This window comes from Pagrus pagrus, assembly GCF_965226575.1.
Source record: "Pagrus pagrus genome assembly, chromosome: 15".
Classification (NCBI taxonomy): Eukaryota; Metazoa; Chordata; class Actinopteri; order Spariformes; family Sparidae; genus Pagrus; species Pagrus pagrus.
The window spans coordinates 24,428,326-24,453,600 of NC_140199.1; the positions used below are offsets into that span (position 1 = coordinate 24,428,326).

The 25,275-nt window shown below is 41.0% G+C and overlaps 1 protein-coding gene across 2 annotated transcripts in view; it reads right to left on the bottom strand.

The window, feature by feature from the left end:
* Window positions 1–23,822, bottom strand: part of tp53bp2a (tumor protein p53 binding protein, 2a) — a 32,761-nt gene extending 8,939 nt beyond the window's left edge. The window contains exons 1-11 of one of the 2 annotated variants that reach the window (XM_084375608.1): window positions 23,559–23,822; window positions 23,101–23,257; window positions 9,614–9,761; window positions 8,440–8,553; window positions 6,698–6,768; window positions 5,367–5,468; window positions 4,149–4,323; window positions 3,822–4,003; window positions 3,525–3,689; window positions 1,597–1,644; window positions 280–463 (exon numbers count right to left, since the gene is read on the bottom strand). In XM_084375608.1, coding sequence (XP_084231734.1) covers window positions 280–463; window positions 1,597–1,644; window positions 3,525–3,689; window positions 3,822–4,003; window positions 4,149–4,323; window positions 5,367–5,468; window positions 6,698–6,768; window positions 8,440–8,553; window positions 9,614–9,761; window positions 23,101–23,127 — 1,216 coding nt within the window. In that variant the 5' untranslated portion in view covers window positions 23,128–23,257; window positions 23,559–23,822. The remainder of the gene's footprint in view (window positions 1–279; window positions 464–1,596; window positions 1,645–3,524; window positions 3,690–3,821; window positions 4,004–4,148; window positions 4,324–5,366; window positions 5,469–6,697; window positions 6,769–8,439; window positions 8,554–9,613; window positions 9,762–23,100; window positions 23,258–23,558) is intronic. The other variant, XM_084375609.1, reaches the window with a different exon arrangement.
* Window positions 23,823–25,275: the final 1,453 nt, after the last annotated feature.

Here is a 25,275-nt window from a genome sequence, read left to right on the forward strand (position 1 = left end):
ATACATAAAGAAACAAAGGGAACAGTAACTGAGGACTCTTTGCTAATTGTTTCCTTACAATTTGCGAGCTGACGATCAAGCTTTATTTTATAACTCTGCTACTGAGTGAGCTGTAGCAAACTCAGCAATCGCAAAATTTAGCTGACTAACTAATGTCTAAATTGACAGAATGAACTAAGTGAAGGCCTGCTGCCAGGTCGCGCCACAACCTGGCAGAGAGTAAAAGGCTTAAATTAAGAGGTGAGAGGCTGCAGACGGTGCGTTGCTCTGGTTGCTCACCTGTGCCGGCCTTGCTCTGTGGGTCGTGGGCTGGGAGAGTGGCGGTACCGTCTGGGTAGGCTGGTTTTACAAGCGGGTCGTGCCTCACTGGGCCTCGGGGCATGGTGGACGACTGGATGTATGGGCCGACCGCTGCCACGCGAGACGGACCTGACTGCTGTCCAGCTTGGCCATCGGAGGGCAGCTGTACAGTGACAGGATAGGAGAGAAAGAAAAAAGAGAAAGCTGATAGGTCAGTGACAGTACTTCAGAGTAGAGAGATAAACAACTCAGAGATATTATCATGTAGAGACTGAACGGCAACTAAGTCTGTCTGATGTTTTGGTAATGATACAAAAAAATTGTTGAGAGAGATGAATATCACAGCATGCTGACATTAGTCTTAATACTGAGGCACTTAACAACACTAAAACTGTATGGCAGCTCTTCAAGGCTATAATGTTCTTTGCTCAACAAAAAAATGGATAATGAATGAAAAATGGTGAGAAAACCTTAACATTCTTAGAAATCAAAAATATCAATGTTGGCCTGAAGGTGGCACCAAAACAGGCCATATTGTTACTCAAATCAAAAGGATTTCCTCAGGTTAGAATGGAAGTGTTTAAAGATTTGTAAGGCAGTCTTCTTTAATCCAACCAAAGAAATTAGGATATTTTATTCTGGATCAAAATGTTTGAATGACGGACAAACATCCCCTTCTTCTGAGTCCTGCCTTAAACCACTCAACCTGGTATTAAGATTGCTCACCAGTCTCTGGTTTTAGTAACTCATGTATAACTACACTGCTTGAAGAAAATGCTTTAATTACAGTTGCTGATTGGAGAGTTATACAATATTAAAACCCTCACATTTTAATGGTCCTCTCTCTAAAACATGTTTTAATATGACATCATGCAGTTTTAATGTACAGTAATTTTAAAGCAGCTAAGACAGATGTGGCCTATCTCCCTTGGACTGGTAAAGTAAAATCCACACAGACAGCAAATCCTCTTAAAGCCTTTAGGTAGTAGACGGTAACTAAGATACATCTTAAAGAAAAAAAACAAATGCCTTTATGCTTTTCAAAACCCAGTAAACAATACTTAAACCGTCTTTCAAAATAAAACTCAACCCCTCAACAAAAATGTATCCCACAGCTGATGACATTGTGACAAGCGGTCCCTTTAGAAAAAGATGAAAATGGTTCACTTTGCCTGTCAAGGCTCTGAAACAGAAAACAAACTAATGGAATCTGATGTGCCAAGTCATACTCAAGAGGTCAGATCAGAAAGACAACAAACACATATTGTACGTTCAGCTCTGATACTAGTTAGTTACCTGAAGATGAGTGTCTTTTGAAGCCCTCTCTTTACCAGGATAGCCATTCTTGAAAAAAACAAAAGCACAAACATGCAACAGCAGTTCAAAATACCAAATAATCCCCTTTTTTGTATCTTATATTCGCCTTTTCTAAGTGTTTCCTGAACTCTGTGACTGAGACGGTGCGGGATGACTCAGGGCTGGCAGCTCTCAGACTACCTCTCTTCAGTCAGTATGGTTATTCGTGCTTGTCGGGTGATGTCAGACGGACACTTGCTGTTTGGTTGGGGGAGAGAGCAGCTTGGATGGAGTGTGTCTTTGTGCTGGTGTGAAAAAGGCCTACTCATTATGATTCCGGGCAGGGTGTGGGTAAATCACCTCCTCACTGAGACCTATTCAGGCCTTCATCTCAAATACGCACACACGCAAACACAAACACACATGCACACACACTCCTCTGCTCTGTTCCTACTTTAGTATACATGTCAACTGGCATCAAAAGAAAAGTTGGGCTTCTTTAAAGTTGGATTGGGGTGGAAGTTGCTCATTTATCTAAAAGGCTTCCAGCAGAGCTTTAGAAGGATATGTTACATCTCTATTTTAACATTTATTATTTATGTTCTAACTTATAGGCCACTTTAGATCTTGTACACTGCATTTGCTTAGTAAACACTGCACGCTGCCCTCAATGGAGCATATTTTGGTACCTATAACAGAGAAAAAACATTTTGATGGCACAGAATACAAAGTTAAAAACAATCTTTGTGGTTAATTGGTTGAATGTTAATTTGGTTTAAAGAGAGAAAGTTAATGATGAAGGCCAATGAAACACCCTTATTAAGTCTGAGAGAAGGTCGACCTGATCAGGAAATCATGATTAAAAAAATGACTGCATAAAGGACAGAGAAAAATAACGTGCATTATTTAAGGATGAAAACATAAAATCATCCAATCACAATGCTTATGTTTTCGTACATCCTTCCTCTCCCTACACAAGCTTTCGACCTCAAGCAGTGAGCATGTTCCTTTTCCTTCTTTGCAGTCTGTTTCAGAGACGAGTCTGTTGACTCTTATTTACAGTCCCATGGCAACCTGAGTTCAAAACAACTCCTGGAAAGGGGAGAGGGGAGTGCAGGAGCAGGGAGACACCAGGCAGCGAGCTCAGAACCAAAACCTTAACACTCATTACAGCTTGTACAAAGATTTGATTGTTCATTCTGCAAAGTTCTAGTACGTGTTGATAACCGCCATGTATTTTATTATTATGAAATGTGTTTTTGAAAAGCAAACGTTTTTCAGTAGGATGGTTGTTTTCCTTTATTAAACTGGTTATGCACCTCTTCCTGTTTCTGTCAAGAGTGCAGCCAGCAAAGATAGCATCTCCCCTGACATTCCTGCCTGTCAGCCTGCGCTTATTACTTCTCTCTCATCTCCAGGAGTTGTTTTTGCCAAAAGGGACTGAAAACACAGCTGAGCGAAGAAGTGTGAGTGTAAACTTGGATTCAACTCTGTGACATGATCGAAACAATGATCAATCCCCAGCAGCTATCTCAGACAGATAGATCAAAAGGATGTAAAAAAGATGGATAGGAGTTGACTCCTTCGAGCGAGGGGGCCACTAGGATTTCCCACACAGAAGATAATGAGGTAAAGGGGCCTTACGTTGGCATGGGTGAGCTCTGGATGCCAGGGCATCTGAGGCTTCCGGAGGTAGAGAGAGATACAAACAGCCTTTATTATAAGGCCACTAGGGGGAGCTCTGATCAAAACCATTTCAATCACTTATTTGCAGATATGAATAATAATGATCTGATAAATTGTAAGAAAGTCACAAACAATTAAAGTTATGAGAACACCTTTCTCAAAATACTGAGGATGATACGCGAGGGGATTCTGAGTCAGTTCATTTTAATGTTTTTATGTTACATATATGTGATGATACTTACAGGCAAGTTCTCTTTCTGCTGCAGCGCTGCCTTCTTCTTCCACAGTCGATCTCGAAGCTCACTGATCCGCTTGTCCATGGAAGCCACCTCCAGGTTGCGCTTGTTCAGGCTCTCTCTCTGCTGCTGCAACTTAGAGTTTTGATCCTGGTTGAGCTTGTTCCTCAGCTGACCACCAAGAAGGACAAGACATTAGGACCAGGAGATGGTTAAATGTTTGTGCTCATTAAAAACACATGTTGTCTTTGGAGCTACAATTTGTTTTTGGTGTTGAATTTATTAAATGTTATTTCTGCACACCTGTAGCTCCTTGTAGAGGCGGTCTAGTTCAGCCACAGAGGTCTGGTTGTCATGGAAGTTGTCCATTTTGCCATTTTTGAGCAACTCCAGCTGTCGGTTGAGCTCATCCACTTTGGACGCAGCCATCACTAGCTCTCTCTGCTTCTGCTGAAACAGGTTGTTCATCTGCTCTATCTCCTCCACTGGAGAGGGAGGTGAGGGAGGTGAAAAGAATATTATGAAGACAGGAGGTCATAGACAGACATTGCATCTTAATGTATAAAAAACAAATCGTCCATGCTTCTGGTCATACAATATATCGAGCAGACATCAAGTCCATGAGCTTACCCAGTTTGCCATTGCTGAGGCGTTTTTGCTCCACCTGGCCCTTGAGGGCCCGGACCTTCTTGAGCCGAGTTTCCTGGTTCTCGATGTTCTCTCGGAGGCGCTGAAGCTTCTCCTGCTCAGAGGCCTGCTGCTGCTGACGCTGCTCCTGCTGCTTCAAGTAGCGCAGCCGCTGCTCCTTTAGAGGCAAAAGTGAGCATGGAGCAAAGGTCAGAAACATAATTAAACAAACACATCGCTGTTAACTTACATAATCCATAGCCGAGTATGGTTTTCTTGCATTTTATATCAGCATGCGTGGCGAAAAATGTGTTAGGGTTTTCAAACTCAAGAGTCAGTCTTGAACTGGCACGTGGCAGAGCTCTTACAAACAGGTTCTAAAAGGAGCACAACACAGTCTCTACCTGGAACTGTGTGAAACTATGTGACGTGCTGATGGTAAGCCTGTTTGCTTACTTGAACTGTGTGCAAGTTTACATGACTGCCTGAAGATACATTCCTAGGTTTGTTATATTACCCTCAGGCATACACACAGTACAATAAGTGCTTTGATCGAAATGCATAAGTGAGTCAAGGGCAAAGGTTTGCAACCTGTAGGGCATGTCTAAGGGAGGGAAACAAAGAGAAAGACACAAGTTTTTTAAAGTCATCTTAAGACAGTACTTATGTCGCAATCAGCAGAACGGAAACATTTTAAGGTGCCTCAGCAGGAACAAAAAAATTTGTGGGAGGAAAACTGGTCAGCCAAGAATTTAATTTTATATCACGCCTGTTTTCTCTCAAACATTTTCAGTAAAAGTCACTAATAAATCTCGAGACAAGTGAAAATCAAGTAATAAGTAAGTGAAAAAGATCTTTAAATTCCAGAGGAGTCCTGCACAGTGAGAATCCAAGGCAGGCAGCAGTCTCAGGCTTCTCAAATTATAAACACTACACCTGCAGCCATCAACAATTTATCTCGCTTGTCAATCAAAACCTCCACATGCACTCTATCTTAAAGTCTTCCGTTCCATAAGTGCTCTAGACTTGTTTTAGTTCTGCTGTTTTGTGTACCTTCTCTCCACTTTCTCCCAATAACCCACTCTTTAATCTTGCTCCATTATTTTGTCTCTTCTCTGGCTTTTACTTTCATCTCCATCACTTCACTTTTTCACCCCCTGTATCCACCCATCTCTCTACCTGTTCCCCATCTCCCCTTTCATCTTGCACTTCTTTATGTACCTTGGAAGCGAGGAGCTGTTGCTGAGCTTCTATCTGTTGTTGCTGTCTGGAAGCCATCTCTTGCAGTTCGGCCAGAGTCATGTCCATGCGGGGTGTCGCCACCTGGGCAAGGATAAGGACAAAAGAAAACGCATTCAGAGAAGCAAAAAAATCAGCAACAGACAAATGAGGAGCATCAAAATCCCTCTAACTTCCTATACAAATGTGCAGACGAGGACCAAAATTGGACTTCTTGGGATTTCAGGATTCAAAGTACTTTTATTCTAGTAGGTGACATTCTCAAATTAATAATTATTTAAACAGTTCATGTTATGATGCCATAATTATTTTTTTATTTGCATTTATACACTTCAGGGTGTTTTTTTTAATCAAATTAATTAGTACCCTCTGGTACCCCTGGCAAATCATCAATCAATATACCAGACTACAGAATAGCGTCGGCTGGTAATAAGTGAGTCTGTGTGTGTGTCATCAATTGTGGTCCTTTAGACACCTTTTGTAGCTGTAACTAACACAAGCAATATTGAGTATTCTGACAGGTGTTTATATGTCTTTCTGACACAATAGTGTAAGCGAAGGCCAAGTTCGAAGATGGGTGTGGCTTCATGTAGTAATGCAGCAACTACTGAATAGTCACAGGTCTGAACAGGCACATGTTGATGGGAGTCGCAACTGGTGTAATCCAGTCGCAAGATGGTCTCTATGACCCACATGACAGGAATTAGGTACAAATGGAGGTTTCTGGTGATAGTGCATCAAAACATCTTCTGGCTAAAATGAACCATGGAAGCTATAAGTGTAACTCCTCGTTCGTGTCCATAATTCTGTAAAATATACAGAGTGAGCCCCCTAGTGTTCTGATGGATGGAAATGCCACCGCAGACATGGGAGTGACAAGTATCACTGGGACAAAAACTGGACCAATAATGTCTGTCTACATTCAATCTTTCTGAAACCACTGCAAAAGTTCATATTTTCAGTGCACCAAAATATAAACATAAGGAGGGGTTTTGCGAACACATCGGAAACATGGAGGTTCCCACAGGAATGAATGGATTTCTGGTCGGCTTGCAAAGGTACACAGAGCTGCGTGGAAATGAGGGGTAATTCTATTCAACTGAGGTGCAGTAAAAAGCCTGGTAAGTGAGAGCAGTTCCACACTTTTGTTCTTCTTAAAAAAATACAAACTAAAATCACTGAGTGTACAAAGGTATGGATACTATGTGAAACTGACTATATATATTTCCCGTTTTTCTGGCAGATTTTGTCCTTAAAAATGGAACATCCCGCTGAACACATTTCTAATAGACTTAAAAGATATAAGAACTTACCCCATTCTCCATTCTTCTGTCTGGAGGACCCTTTACTCCATTCCTCTTCGGCTCTGAGCTTCTTGACCCACCTGAGAACACGACATCAGACATCACAATCTACTGTTGAGTTTCATCTAAAAACAACTGCATCAGTTTAGTCCAAGCCAAGAAACAGCATACTGAGCAAACTACTGGCCTTTACAGACAGCTGTGAAAAATGACTGGAACCTCCGCTTGGCCTTTTAGCCCGTCACTGTCTCTGACAAACAAAGGGTACACACCTAGGTGTATGGCTCTCTCTGGTCTTGCTGCAGAGGAGGGTGTAGATCAGTAGAAAGCTACACTAAACAGACTGGCTAGTGCTGAATGAATTTAGCTCCTCTGGGAAACAACTGGGATCAGTGCTCTTTGTGACTTGCAATAATCTCAGGGTTTAACCTAATACATAACCGTCTGGCGGCGACTGTGTGTGTGTATGTGCTTGTCTGTGTACATGAATGCACTTATATCCAATCATGCTAGTACCATTTCACAGGGGGTGGGAGTCTGGCAATCCAGATCCCATCCTTAAAGCCTTGGCCCATGACCAAAGCCCTTTAGCTTGCATAATGGTTTTAGATGACCCTTGACATAAAGTATACATGTTAAATACATGCACTGTTTAAGTGTTAGTGTGAACAGAACACCATGCTGAACCTCCATTAGTGACATTATGATATTTAGCGATGGTTACTGAGCAGGCTTAACTCTATAGAGAATACATCTTGTCCTCTGACCTGTTAAGAAAGAAAATGGCTGCTCGGCACCAGGAAATGTAAACATTTAACACTTAAGTTAATACTACAGGTAGGACTGAGTGTCTCCATAAACAATAAAAACAGCACAGAAACAGGAGGCAAAGTGTACCCATCTTCATAAAAATTCACTAATAGTAAAAGCTACTACAGAAATGTGTTGCAAAGACTGAGCAGAGCTAAGCTAACAGTGTGGGAAAACAAGAGCAGGCTAAGATAACAGGAAGGGAAAACAGCCATCTAATCCCTGGGCCAGACTCAAGCTGTGAGGGGTAAAAAGGGCTTAGTTACGCAACTGGGGGCTGAGAGGATAGCACACAACCAAAATACTAGAGTTTTCTGTGTTCCTAAGAAAACTGAAAAGTAACAGGCTTATGACGTTGGGGCTGGGACACCATGCGTTCAGCCTGGCCTCCACCAGTACGGCTAAATTAGACTTGTTCAAGGATTTGAAGCCTGCTAATATAAAACCCCCTCCTGGATAAAGGCAGTCTTAAGAGTACCATTTTCAAACCTCTGTAGTGTAAGAAAAGAGGTTGTTTGGTTCAATCTCTGCCTGAAACAGGCTGTTCCTTTCATGAATGCTGAACACTGGAGGGGATGTTGTGTATCTATAGAGGCTGCAGGCATCTCTGGAGTTTACTACATTGGTGTCAAATGACTTTTCTCTTAGGACAGCACTTCTCCAAACCATGACTCTTATGTGAGAGAAAGCGACCGTGGAAACCTTTGCTTCTGCTTCATCAACTTTTTGGGCTGCGACCAATGATTATTTTCATTATCGATTAAACTGATTATTTTCACAATTTATCGATAAGTAGTTTAGTCTATAGGATGTAAAAAATGTGTGAAAAATGCTTATCACAATTTCCAGGGGCAAAGAGATGTCTTTGAAGTGCTTCTTTTGTCCAACTTATGATCCAAAACTACGTGTGGTTGGGGTGGGTGCCGGAGATGGCCACTTACCTGATTCCCTGCTAGGAGCTCGATTGTGACGCAGAAAGAAGCGCACCTCTGCCCTGTGCTGTCCCCATCGTTGGAGCACATCCAGCATCCTCTCCCCGTCACCTACAGCTCGCTCTGCATACGGAAAACATAAAAACACGTCAATGCTCAGGTGTGAGGCAAAAGCACACCCATAAAGTCAATACTGAAAAGTCTTACTACATTAAGCTAAGCAAGGTTAAAACATGTGACAGTACCCATGTAGGTCGATGTGCATGTGATGTTTGCTTTGTGAATCCTGTCCCAACCCTGTTCATTTCATCAGCGCCATCAGCATCTCGTTGATCTTTCTGAGCAATGACCTCGGGGAAAACAACTGTGATGTGTTGTCAATTATTCCCACTGGTACGGAGCCAAAGGGCTCATCAGCTATTCCTCAGACATTTTCTTCAAACTGCTTAAGACCATTTCATTACACAAATGGACTGACACATTACAGTCAAGTAGAGGTCAATGAAGCTGATCTATTATAGCGGCATGACGGCAAAACAAATCAGCAACTGTAATAATGGGGGTTATTAATAGTTTTACATAGAAATTGTATTCAAAATGCTACTGCTGTGTTTTCAAGGGGAGTCAGCAGTGAGTCTGAAAAATGGCTGCAAAATGAGACAATCTTTTCAGCAGTTAGCAGTCTCTTTTCAGCGTACTTGTGGAAGTACTCAAACACAATAATTGGCACTTTCTTTGCTCTTATGGCAGCATCACCATGGTAACAGCTACGAAGCCTGACTCCTTGAGTTCTGATTCTGAATACCTCATGACTATGAGAGATGGGGAAAATTCGGGAAGGCATGAAATCTTCAACCTCGCCCCTCCCACCTGAGAAATGTGAAGATGCTTGTGTTTGTTACAGGGATTATGGGCTCGCCTTCATTTGCATTGCAGACCCAAAAGAGATAAGCCCTTCAAAAAGAAATCACCAGGCAGTTGACCACACAGCTAATCTCCATATAGGGCCGACTTCAGAAAAGCAATTTCCTTCTAATTAAAAGGAAGAGGACAAACAAGTGTCTGCACAGTGACTCCTGTCCCTTGGGATATAGCCATATTCCAAAACATCATGTGACTGAAAAGCTCATGTTCCTCAATGCGTGTTGAGGATAACACTGGGAGGACTGGAACCGTCACTCACCAGATCCACGCCACATCTCGGACAGGTGGCAGTCCGTCTCCCCTGGCTCCTTACACAACTCCACCACATCCCGGCACAGCGTCTCCGGGGTAACGGGGACCTCAGTAAAATGCTGGTCATTGTTACTGAGGTATACAGTCAGGAACATCTGAGGAGAGCGGGAGGAAGAGGGAGAGAGAGGCAGAGAAAGTTAAATAACGACACAAGATAGAGGATCCTGGGGGCAGACTGAACATCATAATTCTTTGTAATTGGTGTCTCATTTCCCTATGGTTCTGTGTGTGTGTGTGTGTGTGTGTGTGTGTGTGTGTGTGTGTGTGTGTGTGTGTGTTTGAGTGAGTGAGTGAGTGAGTGAGTGAGTGAGTGAGTGAGTGAGTGAGTGAGTGAGTGAGTGAGTGATCGATCGATCAGGTGTGTGTTCAAAATGTTAAGACTGTGTGGAAGAAGAGTTTTTTCTCTTCTTTCTCAGGCTGCATCACTGATTTTTAAAAACTTGTTTTAACTGTAAAGCCTTAAATCATTGTAAGCCTAAGGGACGCTGTCCAACACTGCTAACCATGAAACTACTGCTGCATTTTCACATCAGTTTAATAAGAATTCAACAGACAGTAAACAAAAATTGAACCACACAACGTTAAGTTAAGACTAGTTTAATTCCTGTTTTTTCTCATGCTGTACTGTATGTAAAACATTTAGCTGGATATTCATTTCTTTATCTTCACAGCGGGCATTAATAAACAATGAAAAACTATATATGGAGAGACTGTTGGTCAGATTATTACCAAAGGAGGGTCTCCTACGCTTTCTTTCCTTGATGATTTAACTGATTTCGATATTACAACCTTAGAAGACGGTACAAGAAGTGCATCGTATCTCTCTCTCTCTCATGCTACACCTTGTTCTGCCACAGCATTCAATTCAGACTTTTGTCGTGTTAAGAGTGATACGAAAATGTAACAACCATCTAGACTGTCAAGTAAAAGTGACATGGGTGTTTATTCAAACATGTTAAACTGCTGTCACATTAACGTAAAGGGGTGCATGTCTGAAAAGGAGCTACAGGCAGTAGTATCCACTTTCTAACCCTCGTTCCTCTGTGTCAACAGAAAAATCAGCTCTCAGAATTCCACTTCTCACAACGCCATCTAACTGCTAACTAGTGCTGTCACCACTGTGAGAGATCCCTCAATCCCAACACATAAACACACGCACACACAAAACACTCCTGCCAAGCTCTCTGAAGGAGCAGACCACGGAGGAGTCAGGGTTTGATGTCAGTGTGTGACTGACAGATGGTAGAGACTGGTTTAGGACTATAAAAAAAGAAATGGGCCGTCTCAATGAAGCTGTCACTGATAGAAGTGGAATGTGAAAGCCTTCAGCCACTGCAGAAAAAAATAAACACATTGGAACTGGGCAGAAAATTGAGCTGTGATGGCAAGAAAATGCTGGCATGCCAAACTGAAACTATGACAGCTTCTGTAATGCTTACAAACATGTTAAAGAAATTCTCAATTAAATACGTGTGCATTTTTAATTGTTATAGTTATAATAGGCATTGGGAGTCCAATTTAATAACAGAAAGTAGGCCTATGTCAAACTAAAGCCTTGACAGTTAATTTAAAAATACACACCTGGGAGTAAAATGTAACACTCTAAAACACTGATGGTAAACATGAAAGTAAATACAGTGTCTCTGTGTATAATATATAGATATATGCTTCAGAGGCTTTTAGGGCAGTGCTGGAATATGCTCCAATCTTATCACACGCAAGGAGTGAGAGCTTTGATAAGGCTATAATAAAACCAATATCATAAAAAAGTTTTCCTAAGGCATGGCACAACAAGAACAAGAACTAGAGTAACCTGGAAAGTGTATAATTGTTAGTGTAGTATTGTTGTTTGCATCCTTTATCTCCAGGTTTGACTTCTGTTTTTTTTTATTCTCAGCACGTTGCTGTGAGCGGCGCGGTGCCTACAGGGGGAATGGTGGGAACATCAGGTCAGTGGGGTCACGAGCACAAAGGGCTTGGGGGGCGAGCATGCGGAGCAGCTGCAGCCATGGTGCAGAAACAATCGTATTTAAGTTGCTTTTGAACTGCGGGTGCGCAGAGCAAAAAGACAACAGCCTCGAGATAAGTGGCTTTATTCCCCTTTTCTTCAAATGAAGCTAACAGAGTGACTGGGCAGGTGACACGTTTCCACTTAAAATCTCCCTGGCAACACACACACATGACAAGAGAAGGCTTGTTATTTTCTCGGTGATGAGGTGAAGGCTGAAGCAAGGGGTAGTAAGCAAGTCTGAGTCAGAGGACCTGATTCAACTGGTTTGCGCCAAAGGGATGTAAATGAAAGATCCCTATCAATAGAGCGAGTCAGCAGTGACTCATTCTTGTCAGTAATCTACAGTACAGAATTACCCTTAAAGATGTTATTTGCTACTATGTTAACCCAAAAGACAATGCTCTTGAACACTTGATGAACTTTGTTATTCTATATGCAAAATTTTTCATTCACAAACAAAAGTTTGCAAAATCGTTACCTAGATTTGCTCCTTTTCTCCTGGAACTGAGCTCTCATTTTGTTAAATAACAAAAAAAGTAATACCTTACTGAGTCATTATGAAAAGTTTTTTCCTGAAACCCCTGCTTGAACTATTTATTTATTATTATTATTTTATATAGATATATATATTTGTACTGTCTTTTTTATTTACTGTTTGTCACCTATGTGCTGTGTGTTATTGTATACCTTGTATTTTTGTACACTGAAATTGTTCAATAAAAATGTTAAATAAAAAAAAATAAAAATAAAAAAAAATCTACAGTACAGAAAGCTGTAAGCAGCTGTGTTCGTCACAGGCTATAGAAAACCTAATAGCTAATAGCTGTAGTGGAAGACCACCCTGGAGAACAAAGCCAAAACAAAGACTTTACCTTTCCTGTCTGCTAATCAGGAGAGTTTTACTGTTTGTGGTATGTAGTTGAGAACTTAATAAATAAATAACCTATAGTAAATTACACTTTTAGAGCTGGTTATTAAAAGGAAACCTTAGCCGGTATCAATTTCATGAGTCTGCATTCAGTACAAAAGCCATTCAGAGATCAGCGCAGAGCAGCTGACATCATCACAACTTCCCAGCAATGTAGGACATTCAAATGACCCTGTTAATATTTGGAGAGTGAAAGAGAGACAACAGAGCGAGGGAGGGGAGGAGGGTGGAGGGTGGGAAAGAGCAGGATAGAGAGTGAGAAGACAGAAACACTGATGGGAGGAGAGTGGAGTCTTGGGGGTGGGGGGATGCCTTCACCGGTGACAGCCAATTCTCCACAGCACTAAAGTTAATGATCCAGGGCCACCACACCACCCAGTCCTTGCCCTGATCTAGATGAGTTAGCACTTTGCTGCTGACCTTCATCCGCTAATGCATGCGGTCACTGCTTATGGGTTAAAATATTGCACACATGTGCTATATATACATAATTAATTGAACGAATCGGGCCAATTTTCATATATATTTGCATATTCATATTGATTTGGGGAAAATGTCCATCATGATACATAATATTGCTGAGCAGGAGGATGCCTAAAAATGACAGATCCAGTTCTCATTATTAGCCGACCAGTAAGTGTAAACTAGATAATTTCATGTGTATAATTAAACGCAAAAACAGACACTGTAACATGAAGCTTCATTATATATATATAATATATATTATAATATAATATTGAATTCACTCCAATCCTGCTGCAGAGCTGCTGTTAGCTTGATTAAGGGGAAAAAAAGACTGCCTCAAGTGGTCTCCCTGGACAGACAGGTGAGAAGAGTGCCCCAACTCCTCGTTTTGACGCAGTCAGACAACTTGAGAGTTCATTAAATATTCATAGATACAACAGCAAGTTAAATTAAAAAGCTCAATAACAGCCTGATAGACGTGTTTCAATATAGACAAAACTGTAGCACAACACCTTATTAGAAAGCCTCACCTTAGGTAGCCTTGCACAACCAGCAAGCTAAGCGGTACCAATCTGAAGTTTATATGACAACTGACAAAAATGTGCCACACTTGGCCTTCTGTCTATCAGGGTGGATGACAGAAACAAGTGCTGAATTGCACTTCCTTCCTACCTGAGACAGGGCAAAGAGATTGCTCCAGGGAAGGAGAAGGGGGCGAGCTGCCTCTGCTGCTGTGCTTCGTTATTATAGCGATAGATTTCTAATTCCATCACAGCATCAGCTAAGTCAAAGCTGTCTCTTAGGGTCTGGGGACTGGTCTGACAGCTCAGAATTGCAAACTGACAATTATAGCCAGTGCAAAGATGTGAGAAATGTGCCTGTTAACTCTGCAGCCTGCACTGTGGATATTCTCAAAGCAGAGCAGCTATAAGGCTAGGTCATTGGGGCTATATCTCAGGGATTAAATTAATCCTCTATATAGAAATATAGCCTTTCAACAGACTACTGGCTCAGTATTACAATAGTAAGCTTAAATTGAATAGCCTGCAGCCTCTATGCCTTAAGTTTAAGAAAGAATATCCCTGTGTGTAACCAAGGACCAGGAGAAGGCAGGTGTTCATTCTCATAAGCAAATTTCACTGTTCAGTACCTGGTTTAAGGTGATTAAAGGATAACTACCGTTTTTTACAACCTGGACCTTATTTCTAGCAAAATATATGATCATTTACTCACCCAGATAACTTTGGTGTCATTTGGAGTCGTTCGGAAGAAATTAGATCCAGTGTAGCGCCGGTATATCCATATAATGTGAGTGACGGGGCACCGACACGCAGCCTCTATATAACGCATTGTCTGCCACGAAACTAGTTCATTTCACCAATATTTGGTTACGATACGCTAGTGCTATTCCCCTCTGAGTCTGGGCTCCTCTGTTATCAACATCCGGGGTCAAACTAACAGTAGTGTGTATTGTTGCAATACATATATTGAGGTATTTCTTCAAAAATACTGATATCTGAAGTCGTCGCCAAGTCCTCATATTCATGAAGTGCTTTTGAACAGAATTTCAAAATACAGAGACGTACATTGTGTGTGATATAGCCTAAAAATATTGCAATATTATTTAAAAGGCCATATCTCCTAGCCATAATGACTAGGAATATCTGTTCTAGACACAATAACAAAGACAGAAGTGTGTGTGTTCCTCAGAGATGAAAGGCTGTAACATCAAACCCTCAAACAAAAGACACTGTAATAAGAACACATCTAAGAGGAAGAGAGTGACCGCAGCTGGCAGCATGTACTTGACCTACCCTGTTGAAAAGGGCCGAGAGGTTGAGAAAGAGAAACGTGGAAAAACAAAGATATACTCTAACTGTTGTTCCAGGTTATTGCAAGGAAACAGGCGTCTTTGTCAACAATTCTGTGCTTTAGTAAGTTAAATAAGCTGCAGTCCCCGTAGAGAGTTGCGGAGCTATTCTGCAATACACTGTACAGAAAAGATATCAGCTGTAAAGCCTACCTACAATAAGATGCTGATTTGGCCCTTTGCTGTGTAATTTGGATACCTTCTCCCATTAAAGCCAGAGGGGTCCTATAGCAGATGCCATTGATTGCAGGCCTGAGGGGAACCGGCTTTTCAAGCCTCTCCAGTTGTTTAGACAGAGGACTCCAAAATGACTTGAGTTTAAAAATCAACACTGTACCCGTAGCCAATTACAGGAAGGAATGCTGCGTCGATTTGTGTGTGTGTGCGTGGCACTCCCACTGATCGTTCAGATAACGAACATGTGTATTACAGCAATAAAGTGGTGCACGTGAAAAGAGCAGTTAGCAGGAAATTGTTGTAGAAGAAAAAATGTTGTTACACGTGATTCTTTGGCGATGCTACTTCAAATATTAATCCATGTGTTCCAGCATAACCGTCCACTCTCTCCTTGTGAGGGTCAGTCCTATTGCATTAGACTTTCAAGATCATTGTCCAAATGCAATTGCTCGCATATTGAGTTTAGAGTGATCAAAACTGTCTGCCACTGCAGTTTCCCATTTCCAAGAATGGACAAATCACAAGGGATTGTACTGTAATTGAATTACTCTGCAATATAAGGATAATCTGCGAATGAAATCCCATCACGTCACTGGGAATTCACATCAATACGACTAAAAACACCCACAGCAACATCAGAGATAATTCATTGTCTTAGTCTTGAGTTAAAAAGAAATCCAATTAAATATCTTGGCTGATGTTCTCTGTAGCATTGGCAAGTAACTGATTTTCTACTCTAATCAGTTCTTTCAATAGTAGTGCTTTTTTTTGGTCCATAATGTTTCCCTCTACTTAAGCTGTAAGCTACAAGCTTTTGGATATCATTATATCTTGATAGTATGGGATAAGTGTCCTGGTATTAAAGGCTTCTTTACAGTAAATTGATGTAACTTACCAGACTGTTCTACATGTCGTATATAGTTAGACATCTACTTAGTCATTATACTCACATTACTTTAGATTATTTATTAAAAATCTCACTGTGTTAATATTTTGTGAAAGTACCAATAGTCATCACTACAATATTGAGGTACTTGTTCAAAAATATTGTGATATCTGATTTTTTTTGCCAAGTCTTAGCATTTATCAAGTGTTTTAAGGAGATTTCAAAATATCAAGATATACTTTGAGGCCATATGACACAGCCCTAGTTCCAACCCATTTCAATTTCAATTTCAGTAAATTGTGGAAGCTGGAAGGTTGTGAAAAAGCCTGCTTTTGTTTGAATCAGTCACTGTAAATGCTGGCCCCCAGTTGCCCCTCTTATTCCCTCTTCAGTGTAAGGTAAACAAAACAGGTTACCAATGGTTTCCCCATGTTGTAAGTAGCATAACATTTCAGTTTGTCATAATGATGCAAGAGCCTGTTTTATCTCAAAAAGAGCCTGTAAACGCATGCATATTATAGTCACTATAGTACCAGGTAGACCTAATTACAACCTCCTGCTGATAGAAGAATATTAAAACCATGAATATTCATGAATAGTGTTCATTTTTTAGTGGGTAACTGTGTTGTATTCACAAGTGAAGAATAATTTCATATTAACAACAATTTGGGAGACCTACAGCATGCTCCGAAGATAAAAGAGCACAATACCTGAGAGTGTGTTAATGAATACACACCAGTTTATTTAGTACAGTTTTATAAAACTATTCTCTATGGAGCAGCAAAGCAAGTTCTGACTATATCTCTGCCTTGGAGGGGTGAGGATGAAGTCAGATCAAATAAGACAGAGTGTCAGACAGGCTTGATATAATACACTGGGATTGACTGGGGCGTATACACAACATCTGATATAATGCCGAGGGGAGAAAAGGGACAACTGGAAAAGTGGACAGTGTGAGGCAGAGTGACAGCAGCAGAGATAACAGGCACCGTATCTCTGACCATACCTCAAGGGTCTCACCTTAGGTCTGCTGGGCCTTCTCTACACGCACACTTTCAATTACAGATATTGCTGTGCTAAGCGCATGAATCAAATAGGTCTCCTCAACAAGACCTATTTGATTCATGAGTCACCTCTGAATCTGATTACAGCAAGTTTGTAAGACACTGCAGCATCATCTTCCTGCGTGTATGTCTCGGTGCTCGTCCTGCCACAGCTTAAAGAGTTGACACAGTTCCAGTGTAGCAGTCCTTCAAAAAGACGAGGCAGCAGAAAACTCCCTAATGGCATTATTTCTCTTCGTCCCTCTTTCACTCTCCCTCACTTTCTTTATGCTGCATTAGGGGGTGAGGGAGAAAAGGTCAGAGGTAACATATGCAGAGGGAATCAGAACGCACACAGTCGCCTCATTCAGCTGCAACACAGAGAAAAAAACAAAAAAACAAGCAGCTTTTACAACACACTAAAGCTGCAGCGGGCTGCGACTCTTCGATCAGGACAGCCTCATCTCCCGGTCTGCACTGCAGTACTTAGACTATCACTTTATAATCTGCACTCTTGCCATACTCCTTCAATCCTGGTCTACGTGATGAGACAGTTCCTACTTTGGGCTTATCTCGGAGATAACGGAAATGGAAGTCAAAATGGAGCAGAAGGGAGAGGATGTGTCTTTTTTTCCAAGCCCTCGACAGTTGGATAAAGTCATTCAGAGGAACAACAAGCCCGCAGCAAACTGGAGGATTTTACAATCAGTACAAAATACACAAACTTAAATAACATAACAGTGCTATATAAATAACTGAAAAGCGAAGCGCTCACAGAATCTTTAGAATTTTTTATCAACATTTATCTCATGAGGGAAACTAAAAACCAAGAAGTAGAGATTGAAAATGTGGCAGACACCCTAATTGGCATCCTAAAAAAATGCACAGTGAATGACGTCTTTGTGGTTTAATCTGTCATATGCAAAAGAGACTGCTTGTTGAAGCAGGAGGCTGGGTGATTGGAGGAGGGAGAGTACAAAAGCTCTTTTCCAGGAACCTTTTTGGGACTCTGGAACATTATCTATATTATCTACATTTTGACTAGAGGAGCTAAATTCAGTCCCTGGGCAATAGTGTCCCTGCAAAAGTCCCTTAGCCAGGAGGTAGTAGTTTCCAGTAGCATCATTATAAAGGACTATGAATGCTTAAATGTGTACATGCAACTGAACACTGGTAAACTTCTCTCCATTTTGCCTGCACCCAGAGCCCCAGCTCTTTTCAAGCAAAAATCCTCCTCATTCTTGGGCCGTTTAATCAAATGCAGATTTATCCGCATTTTGTAAGCGCGGATCCACTAAAAGAGTATAGTCGGATGGAGTCCAACTCTGATCAAACTGTCTAAATGAGGCAGTGCTGACAAACTATAAACCAAGATTGTGTTATTACACCGCCTACTTCTCACCCAAAATGTTATCAAAAACATATTCTTTAGCTGCAGTAGTGATAGTTTGTGAACCTTAAGTCGCCGCAATATTGTTTCTGTACTATGAAAAGAGAGGCTGAAAAACTTCAATCAAACTGCTAAACAAGGCAGTGCTGATCAAATACGAACCACAAACTTGTTTATTGTCAATATTTCACCTAAATACAATATCGTTTGTTACTAGCTGATGGACAAAGCACAACCCATTGCATTGCATTCTGGTTTTTGTAGGTTTTCTACCTTTTGCTTCGTTTTCTCTGGTCATATATTGCATAGAGCACAGTTTTATACACCGGCTGTATTCCCAGCTGTGAAACACTCATTCAAATATCAATAAATCTTTGACATCTAAACAAAGCTGTATAGCAGAAGAACATCCATTCAAACATCAGTCGCACAGCAGTAAATTATAAAGAACAACGTAGCAGCTGTTTTGTTGTCTCGTCACATGCAAAAACTGTCTAAAAAAAGACAGTGCTGTCTGTTGGCAGTCTAATTTACCTTATCTTCATGGCTCTTCAGATGTGGTAGAAGTGCAAACAGGATGGCCCAAAAGGAATCTTTGATTAGTTCCTCAGTTAAGATCATGCTTTATCTCAGTTCCTGTTTTAGTCAAAAAGGGCCACAAGTTTCCTCGAAAGCTGATTCCCAGACCACCTTGGGTATTCTTCTGAACCATGGCCTCCCTGTTCCCCATGGCTAGACTAGTGTTTCATTCTTAAACAATGGTGTCATAAAGTCCTCGCTGCTTGAAAAGGGGGTCTTACCACTTCAATGTGTAATTCTACTTTTCACCTGGGTACCTCACGGATTTGAGTCACACAATATTTTGGGGTGGGTCATCAGTACCTGCTCAGGTGACTGTGGTGTGCTACCTCCAAGAAACCAGGCTAATGTGAGTGATGTTGATTGGGGCTGCACAATTAACTTCAAAATAATCAACATTGCAATATTACTATGGGCAATATCTAAATCCCAAGAACTGCAATTATTTTATAAAGGTAAAATGTGTTACAAAACAGTGTTATAATGACATTTTGTAGTGCTGCAGAGATGCTCTGGCCTACAGAGCTTGTTCTCCAGATGTAATTAAACATGTTTGTTCAGCAGAGATCGGGAGAAATGCCACATCATAATGATTTTATTAGTTTTTCAATGACAATGAAAATTGTGATGTAAAATGTAATCATCCATAATAATCATGAATTATAGCTGTCAAAATAATCGCAATGTCACTTTTTGACCACATCCTGCAGCGTTAATGCTGATACTGAGACATTAGTGTGCTGGACAGTCTAACAGGAAGCATCAAGGCAATTATTTAGCCTCTTTCAAAGATCATCAATTGTCTCTGCGAATATTCTTTGTTCTGTCTTTTGGTGATTAAAATCAGCCTTGTGTACAAAATGTTAAAGTACTCTGAAGAGTAGCTGTGCTATGAAGACAGAACGTAGATAATGATTGTCATCACAAGCCTACTGTAGTTTTTACACTGAACTATCCTTCACATAAAAGTCAGAAAATTAACCCTGACTGTCCTTGGTTCTCACTGATGTGACCGTCTGCTTACGTAAGCACCACATACTCTCCCACGGAGTAAATAACAAAGCCTGTGGTGGCCTCAGAGAAAGCCTGCTCAGGTTTCTGTTGACACACACAGCAAAATCAGGCTTCTCAGAGCATCATTTCATTTTCCCACCATTATAACACCACCACAAAGTCTAGCAACAGTGAGATTTTGCTGTGGTGTGACTGAAACATGGTACAAATGTGTGTGGTCAAAGAAAACAAAGCTAAATAATCATGCACGCTGGGCACAAAAAACTTTATCTACTTGAAAATCTACACAGCAAGCAACTTGTGTCATGAGAGAGGAATGAGGAAGTGATATGAGTTTTGCTCCTGCAACATTTGACATCCAAAATAAAGCAGAAAGTTTTCCCTGACTTAATGTTAAGATACCTTGTTTTAAGTTTGGTTTATGTTCTTTTATGTCAGCAATGTAGTTTAGTGAGTAATTTATCAAGACAAAAAGTACACCAAAATGAAAAATGGGCTAATAAGCCAGCAGAGAAACCTAAATGAGGCATAAATCATTGTCTGCAGAACAATGACTGGTTTAAGTAGAGATAACAATAAATGAGGGGTAAATGAGTTATACCATGCTTTGGTTCAATAAAGGGCGAGCATCCCTTATCAGGCTGCTGCCACAACACAGGCACACACACAATGTGCTCTCCACAACACGCTGTTAAAGAGTCCCTACAGCTCATTGTGTTCAGGAAACAGTGACCCCCTATTTACTATCCCAGCCAGCAATTACGCCACTACATTCTCACCACCCCCGAGCCCACGGCCTGTACAAGCAGGGTCATGGGCTACGGGTGTAATTTCTAAGACAATACCTTGCATCAGACATGGTTTTATAGAGGCCATTTTGTGTTTATCAGGCGAACGCCAGAAGCTGCATCTCATTCAGACACAAACGCATATATTCTCCTGTGACACAATAGGAATAAAGGGGGCACTTAGCAAGGACTCACGTGGCCCTTAAAGAAGTAGATCTTGTATGAAAACATGTAAGGGTGACAATTTAAATTGGTGTCCACAAGAATGGAGCTTAGTGATAACAAATGACTAGGTGCCAGTAGCAGGCTGAGGTCATGCACCAGACAGGAGTCATCCTGATACGACTGTCTACGCAGCTAAGATGATTAATTTACTGATCAAGCTGTTTTACTGGAAGCACAGGTCTGAGCAGAGATTGGTAACACTAGCAGAACAGGAGTCTATTTTCACAGAGGATTACACCGGATTTTTCATTAGTTGTTAACATCATTGTAAACACTAGCAGTGTTACTCTGTGTTGTTCTGCACATTTGTTCAAGACACCATGATCCAGAATTAACCAGAGAAGCCGAGGGAAATACACAGCTTATTCCGGTATTAATGTTCCAATAGTGACCCATTTCCCTTCCTCTTTAAACTAAACATCCTGTCAACTAGTACAGAAACGGCACTACTTTCAAAACAATAACGACAACAGGTTAACAGGAGTGAAGAGCAAATACCGCTTGGCCGATATTATCAGCTGATATTGGCCTCTCAAAGATATACTGGTATCGGTGTATACAGTATGTTGGCCGATAGGTGCCAATATGAAAACTCTTGTTTTAAGAATTGTATTGCAGAAAAAGGTGCTTGGGATAATCTATAATTATTAAATTCCCAGTAAGTCTGGTAAGTTACAGTAAACTGATGTCATTTTAGACAGTAAAGTTTATTGTTGAATTGTAAACTATCCTGCCTCAGTTACATATCTTTGTCAAAAATACTTGATAACCACATTTGAGGAATCAGTGCAAAAAATGTGTGCGAATCAGTCAATATCACTATTGCAATTTTTAACTTCCTGATATTACTATTGGCACCAAAAATCAAATATTGGTCGGGCTCTATTATTGTCATTATTGATTAAACTGTAGATTATTTTCTGGATAAATGGATTAGTTGCTTGGTCTATAAAATGCCAGAAAATAGTAGACAAATGTCGATTAGTGTTTTCCCACAGCCCAAGACGATGACCTCAAATGTCTAGTTTTGTCCACAACCCAAAGAAATCCTATTTGCCGCCATACAGGAGTGAAGCAACCAGAAAATATTCACATTTAATAAGCTGGAACCAGAGAAATTTTGCGTGGAACTTAATAGTTGAGAACTGATCGAATAATCTTTTGCAGCTCTACACATTAATAATTAAAGTATTTATTACTTAGCCTTATCTGCCACGTTTTTTTCAAGTAAATAAATTCCAGACATAATAATGTTACCAGGGTTAAACAGTTACTAGTTACAAATACAGCCATCACTTCTTTGAACTTTGCTCCTGTGCCAGCTTTATTTAAAATCTTGTCACTGTGAGAATTTGTTGGTTGGGTTATTCCTCTCTATTTCTCACACAGACCACTGTCCTGCTGCCCTCTCTACCCACATCGGAGAAGTGCTGAGACATACAGCCTGGTACTGCAGCAAAAGCTATGGACCTCTGATGATGATGGGGATGATGGTGATGACATGGCAGGAGTCCAGAGCTGAGTTTAGCGTCGTGCCAGCAGGACTTGGCAAATGCCCTCTGCTTGTTTGTTATGTTATGAGCAAGATGGATGTGTACATGTAAACAAAGCGTACAGCTGAATAGAATCAATGCATCTACAGTGACGTTAATGACCGTCCTGTCAGGTAAACGACAACTGTATTTAAAAAAAAAAAACTGGATAGAGATGTACTGTAAAAGGCATTTTGACGCAGGGGACCTCGACTAAGGTAACAGTGTATGTGCGGAATTATCTCCCAGAAAGCAAATAAATGACGTAACTTATTACCACATGCATAGATCACACAGACACACAGCTGTCACAGGTAATAAACTTCACAACAGGAGCCTGTGCTGCCATAGTCCTGGCACAGAGGAGCAGCCGCATCAACTTGCCACGTCAATTTAAATGTCCAGGTAATACACAGTGGGAACATTGCAGGGGGTTAGTGCGGCGATGTATAATGTCGAAAACAGGAACAATGCGCCATAGGACAAGGTTGAAACTTGTAGCCAAGTAAATAAAACATAAACTCACCGGCATCATTTTAGCTTCGTACCGCATTTAGCTAAGCAGCACAGCATGAATCCCCACTGGCAGTTTCGACGAAAGCTGTAGGACTGGCGATCACTTTAATCCTCGAGCCTAAACCCGCGATGGGCAAGGCTACTTTCTCCTGCTCGGGGGTCCCGTTCTGCATTCAAAAAAACACACAGCACATCGTTATTACATCAATTCAAACTACGTTTCACCCATAAAATACGCACTTATGTTAATTGCGTGCCGTGTCGCGGACCTGTTGCAACAAATAACAAGGCCTTCACGACAAAAGTTTCCGTTGTAGTTCTCAGAGCATCGCCTGGAACTTTCAAACGGCTCGTTGAGAGCGCGAGGCAGTGCTAGAAAACTCTCACGTTTGTTAAGAAAGCTACTACTAAAACAAAGGATAAAACTATGTGGGAATTATTTTATATTTTTTAGGGTTTTTTTCTTACCCCAGGACGCGAAGGTAACCAGCCCGAGATCCCGTTGACTGACAGGGTTGCTTGGTAGCTCGCAGCCTATCCCAGAGTGACGTATCGAGAGGAAACTCATTCCACTTTGGAATTCAGGCTCCGCCCCGTTTGGGATCAGAAAACACCCCCAACGGCTAGACAACACGAAACTGACCCGTTTCCACTCACTGTTAGGAAGTAAAAGCTCATTCCTTACAAAGTCTACTCCGGGTCGACATCATTCAGTTAGACAAAAAGACTCTTAGCAGCAAATTAAACTTACATTCAAAGTAGGGAGCAACCTGAGTCGCATCGGCGAAAAGTAAGAGGTCTCACTCTGCTTGGATTTGACAAGCTGGAAGCTGAAGTTGAAGTGGGTGGAGTTACGGCAGTGTGTCATCAGGTAACAGCTGAGCTCACATATTCATTCATGATTTGTCAAAAATTAACTAAAGTAAGACTTCTGACGTTTGAAGTTTTTTTTATGGGACATCCAGATTTATAGTGGCTGTTTATTATTCCTTCTATCTGAAATGTAATGATAAGATAGTCCTTCCCCAGGCAAGGAACTTCAAAAAGAAGGAAGGGTCATTATGTCACTGAATCTTGCCCTGTGGCCAGACTGTACAGCACAGATAAGTTGGGTTTTAGTGTGTTTCTCCACGCATCTCTCTTTGACCTCAACACGACTGTCACCAGAATGCCCCCAAATCTGACCCCTCCTTCTTTTTTAGGTTCTTTGCCCCAGAGAGGAATTTGGGGCATTATGGCGGCACAAGGACAGATATAAGTACAGATAAATAGAGAAACATAAAGATGAAGAAGAAAAAAGTATTTAAAATAGGAATAAGAATAGATTACAACAAAAAAGAAATTAGACTACAAAAATACAGAGAATAGCAATACATTAGCAGTACATTTCCCACAGCTACTGTTGTAATTGAACTAATAGTAAAACACCTTTTGAGCAAAGTGACATAGTGGTTAGCAGCTGCAGCAAAGTCAGCAAAAGTGTATAAGTGTAACATCTAACACTATTATGATACTACCAGCTGTAACAGTACACCAACATATCGTGTAATATGATTTTATAATTATACTTGGAGTTTTCTTTTTTACCATTGTTACAAACCAGGGTTAAAAGATTGTGACAAATGTGAGAGTCCACAAGGGGAATGAAGGATTTACTGAACTAAACATAACTCATGATGAAGTAATGTCTGATATCAGTGGTGTAGAGTGTGTGTGCCTGAGTGAAGTCTGTGTGTGTGTGTGTGTGTGTGTGTGTGTGTGTGTGTGTGTGTGTGTGTGTGTGTGTGTGTGTGTGTGTGCGTGCGTGCGTGCGTGCGTGCGTGTGTGTGTGTGTCAAATAAAAAGAAACAACATAAAACCAGACTACTGCAAACTGTAGGCCATGTGGTTGGCAGGCTGCTCAGCCACAAAAGGGAGTGTGCACACGAGCAATCAGCCGTTTATAACCTTGTGTCACACACTCTGCAGGTGTAGCCAACCAACTCTGACAGCCCATTATCTGCCGGCTCTCCAGGAAGGCAGTCAACTGGAGGAAATCAAGACACAAAGTTAGAGAGGGGTCACAACATTAAGATATAACATAAGATAGTACATAATGCAATAAACAGTATAACATACATATATACACATACTGTACATATTATTATACTGATATAGTATAATATAATACAGTAGGGGACAAAAA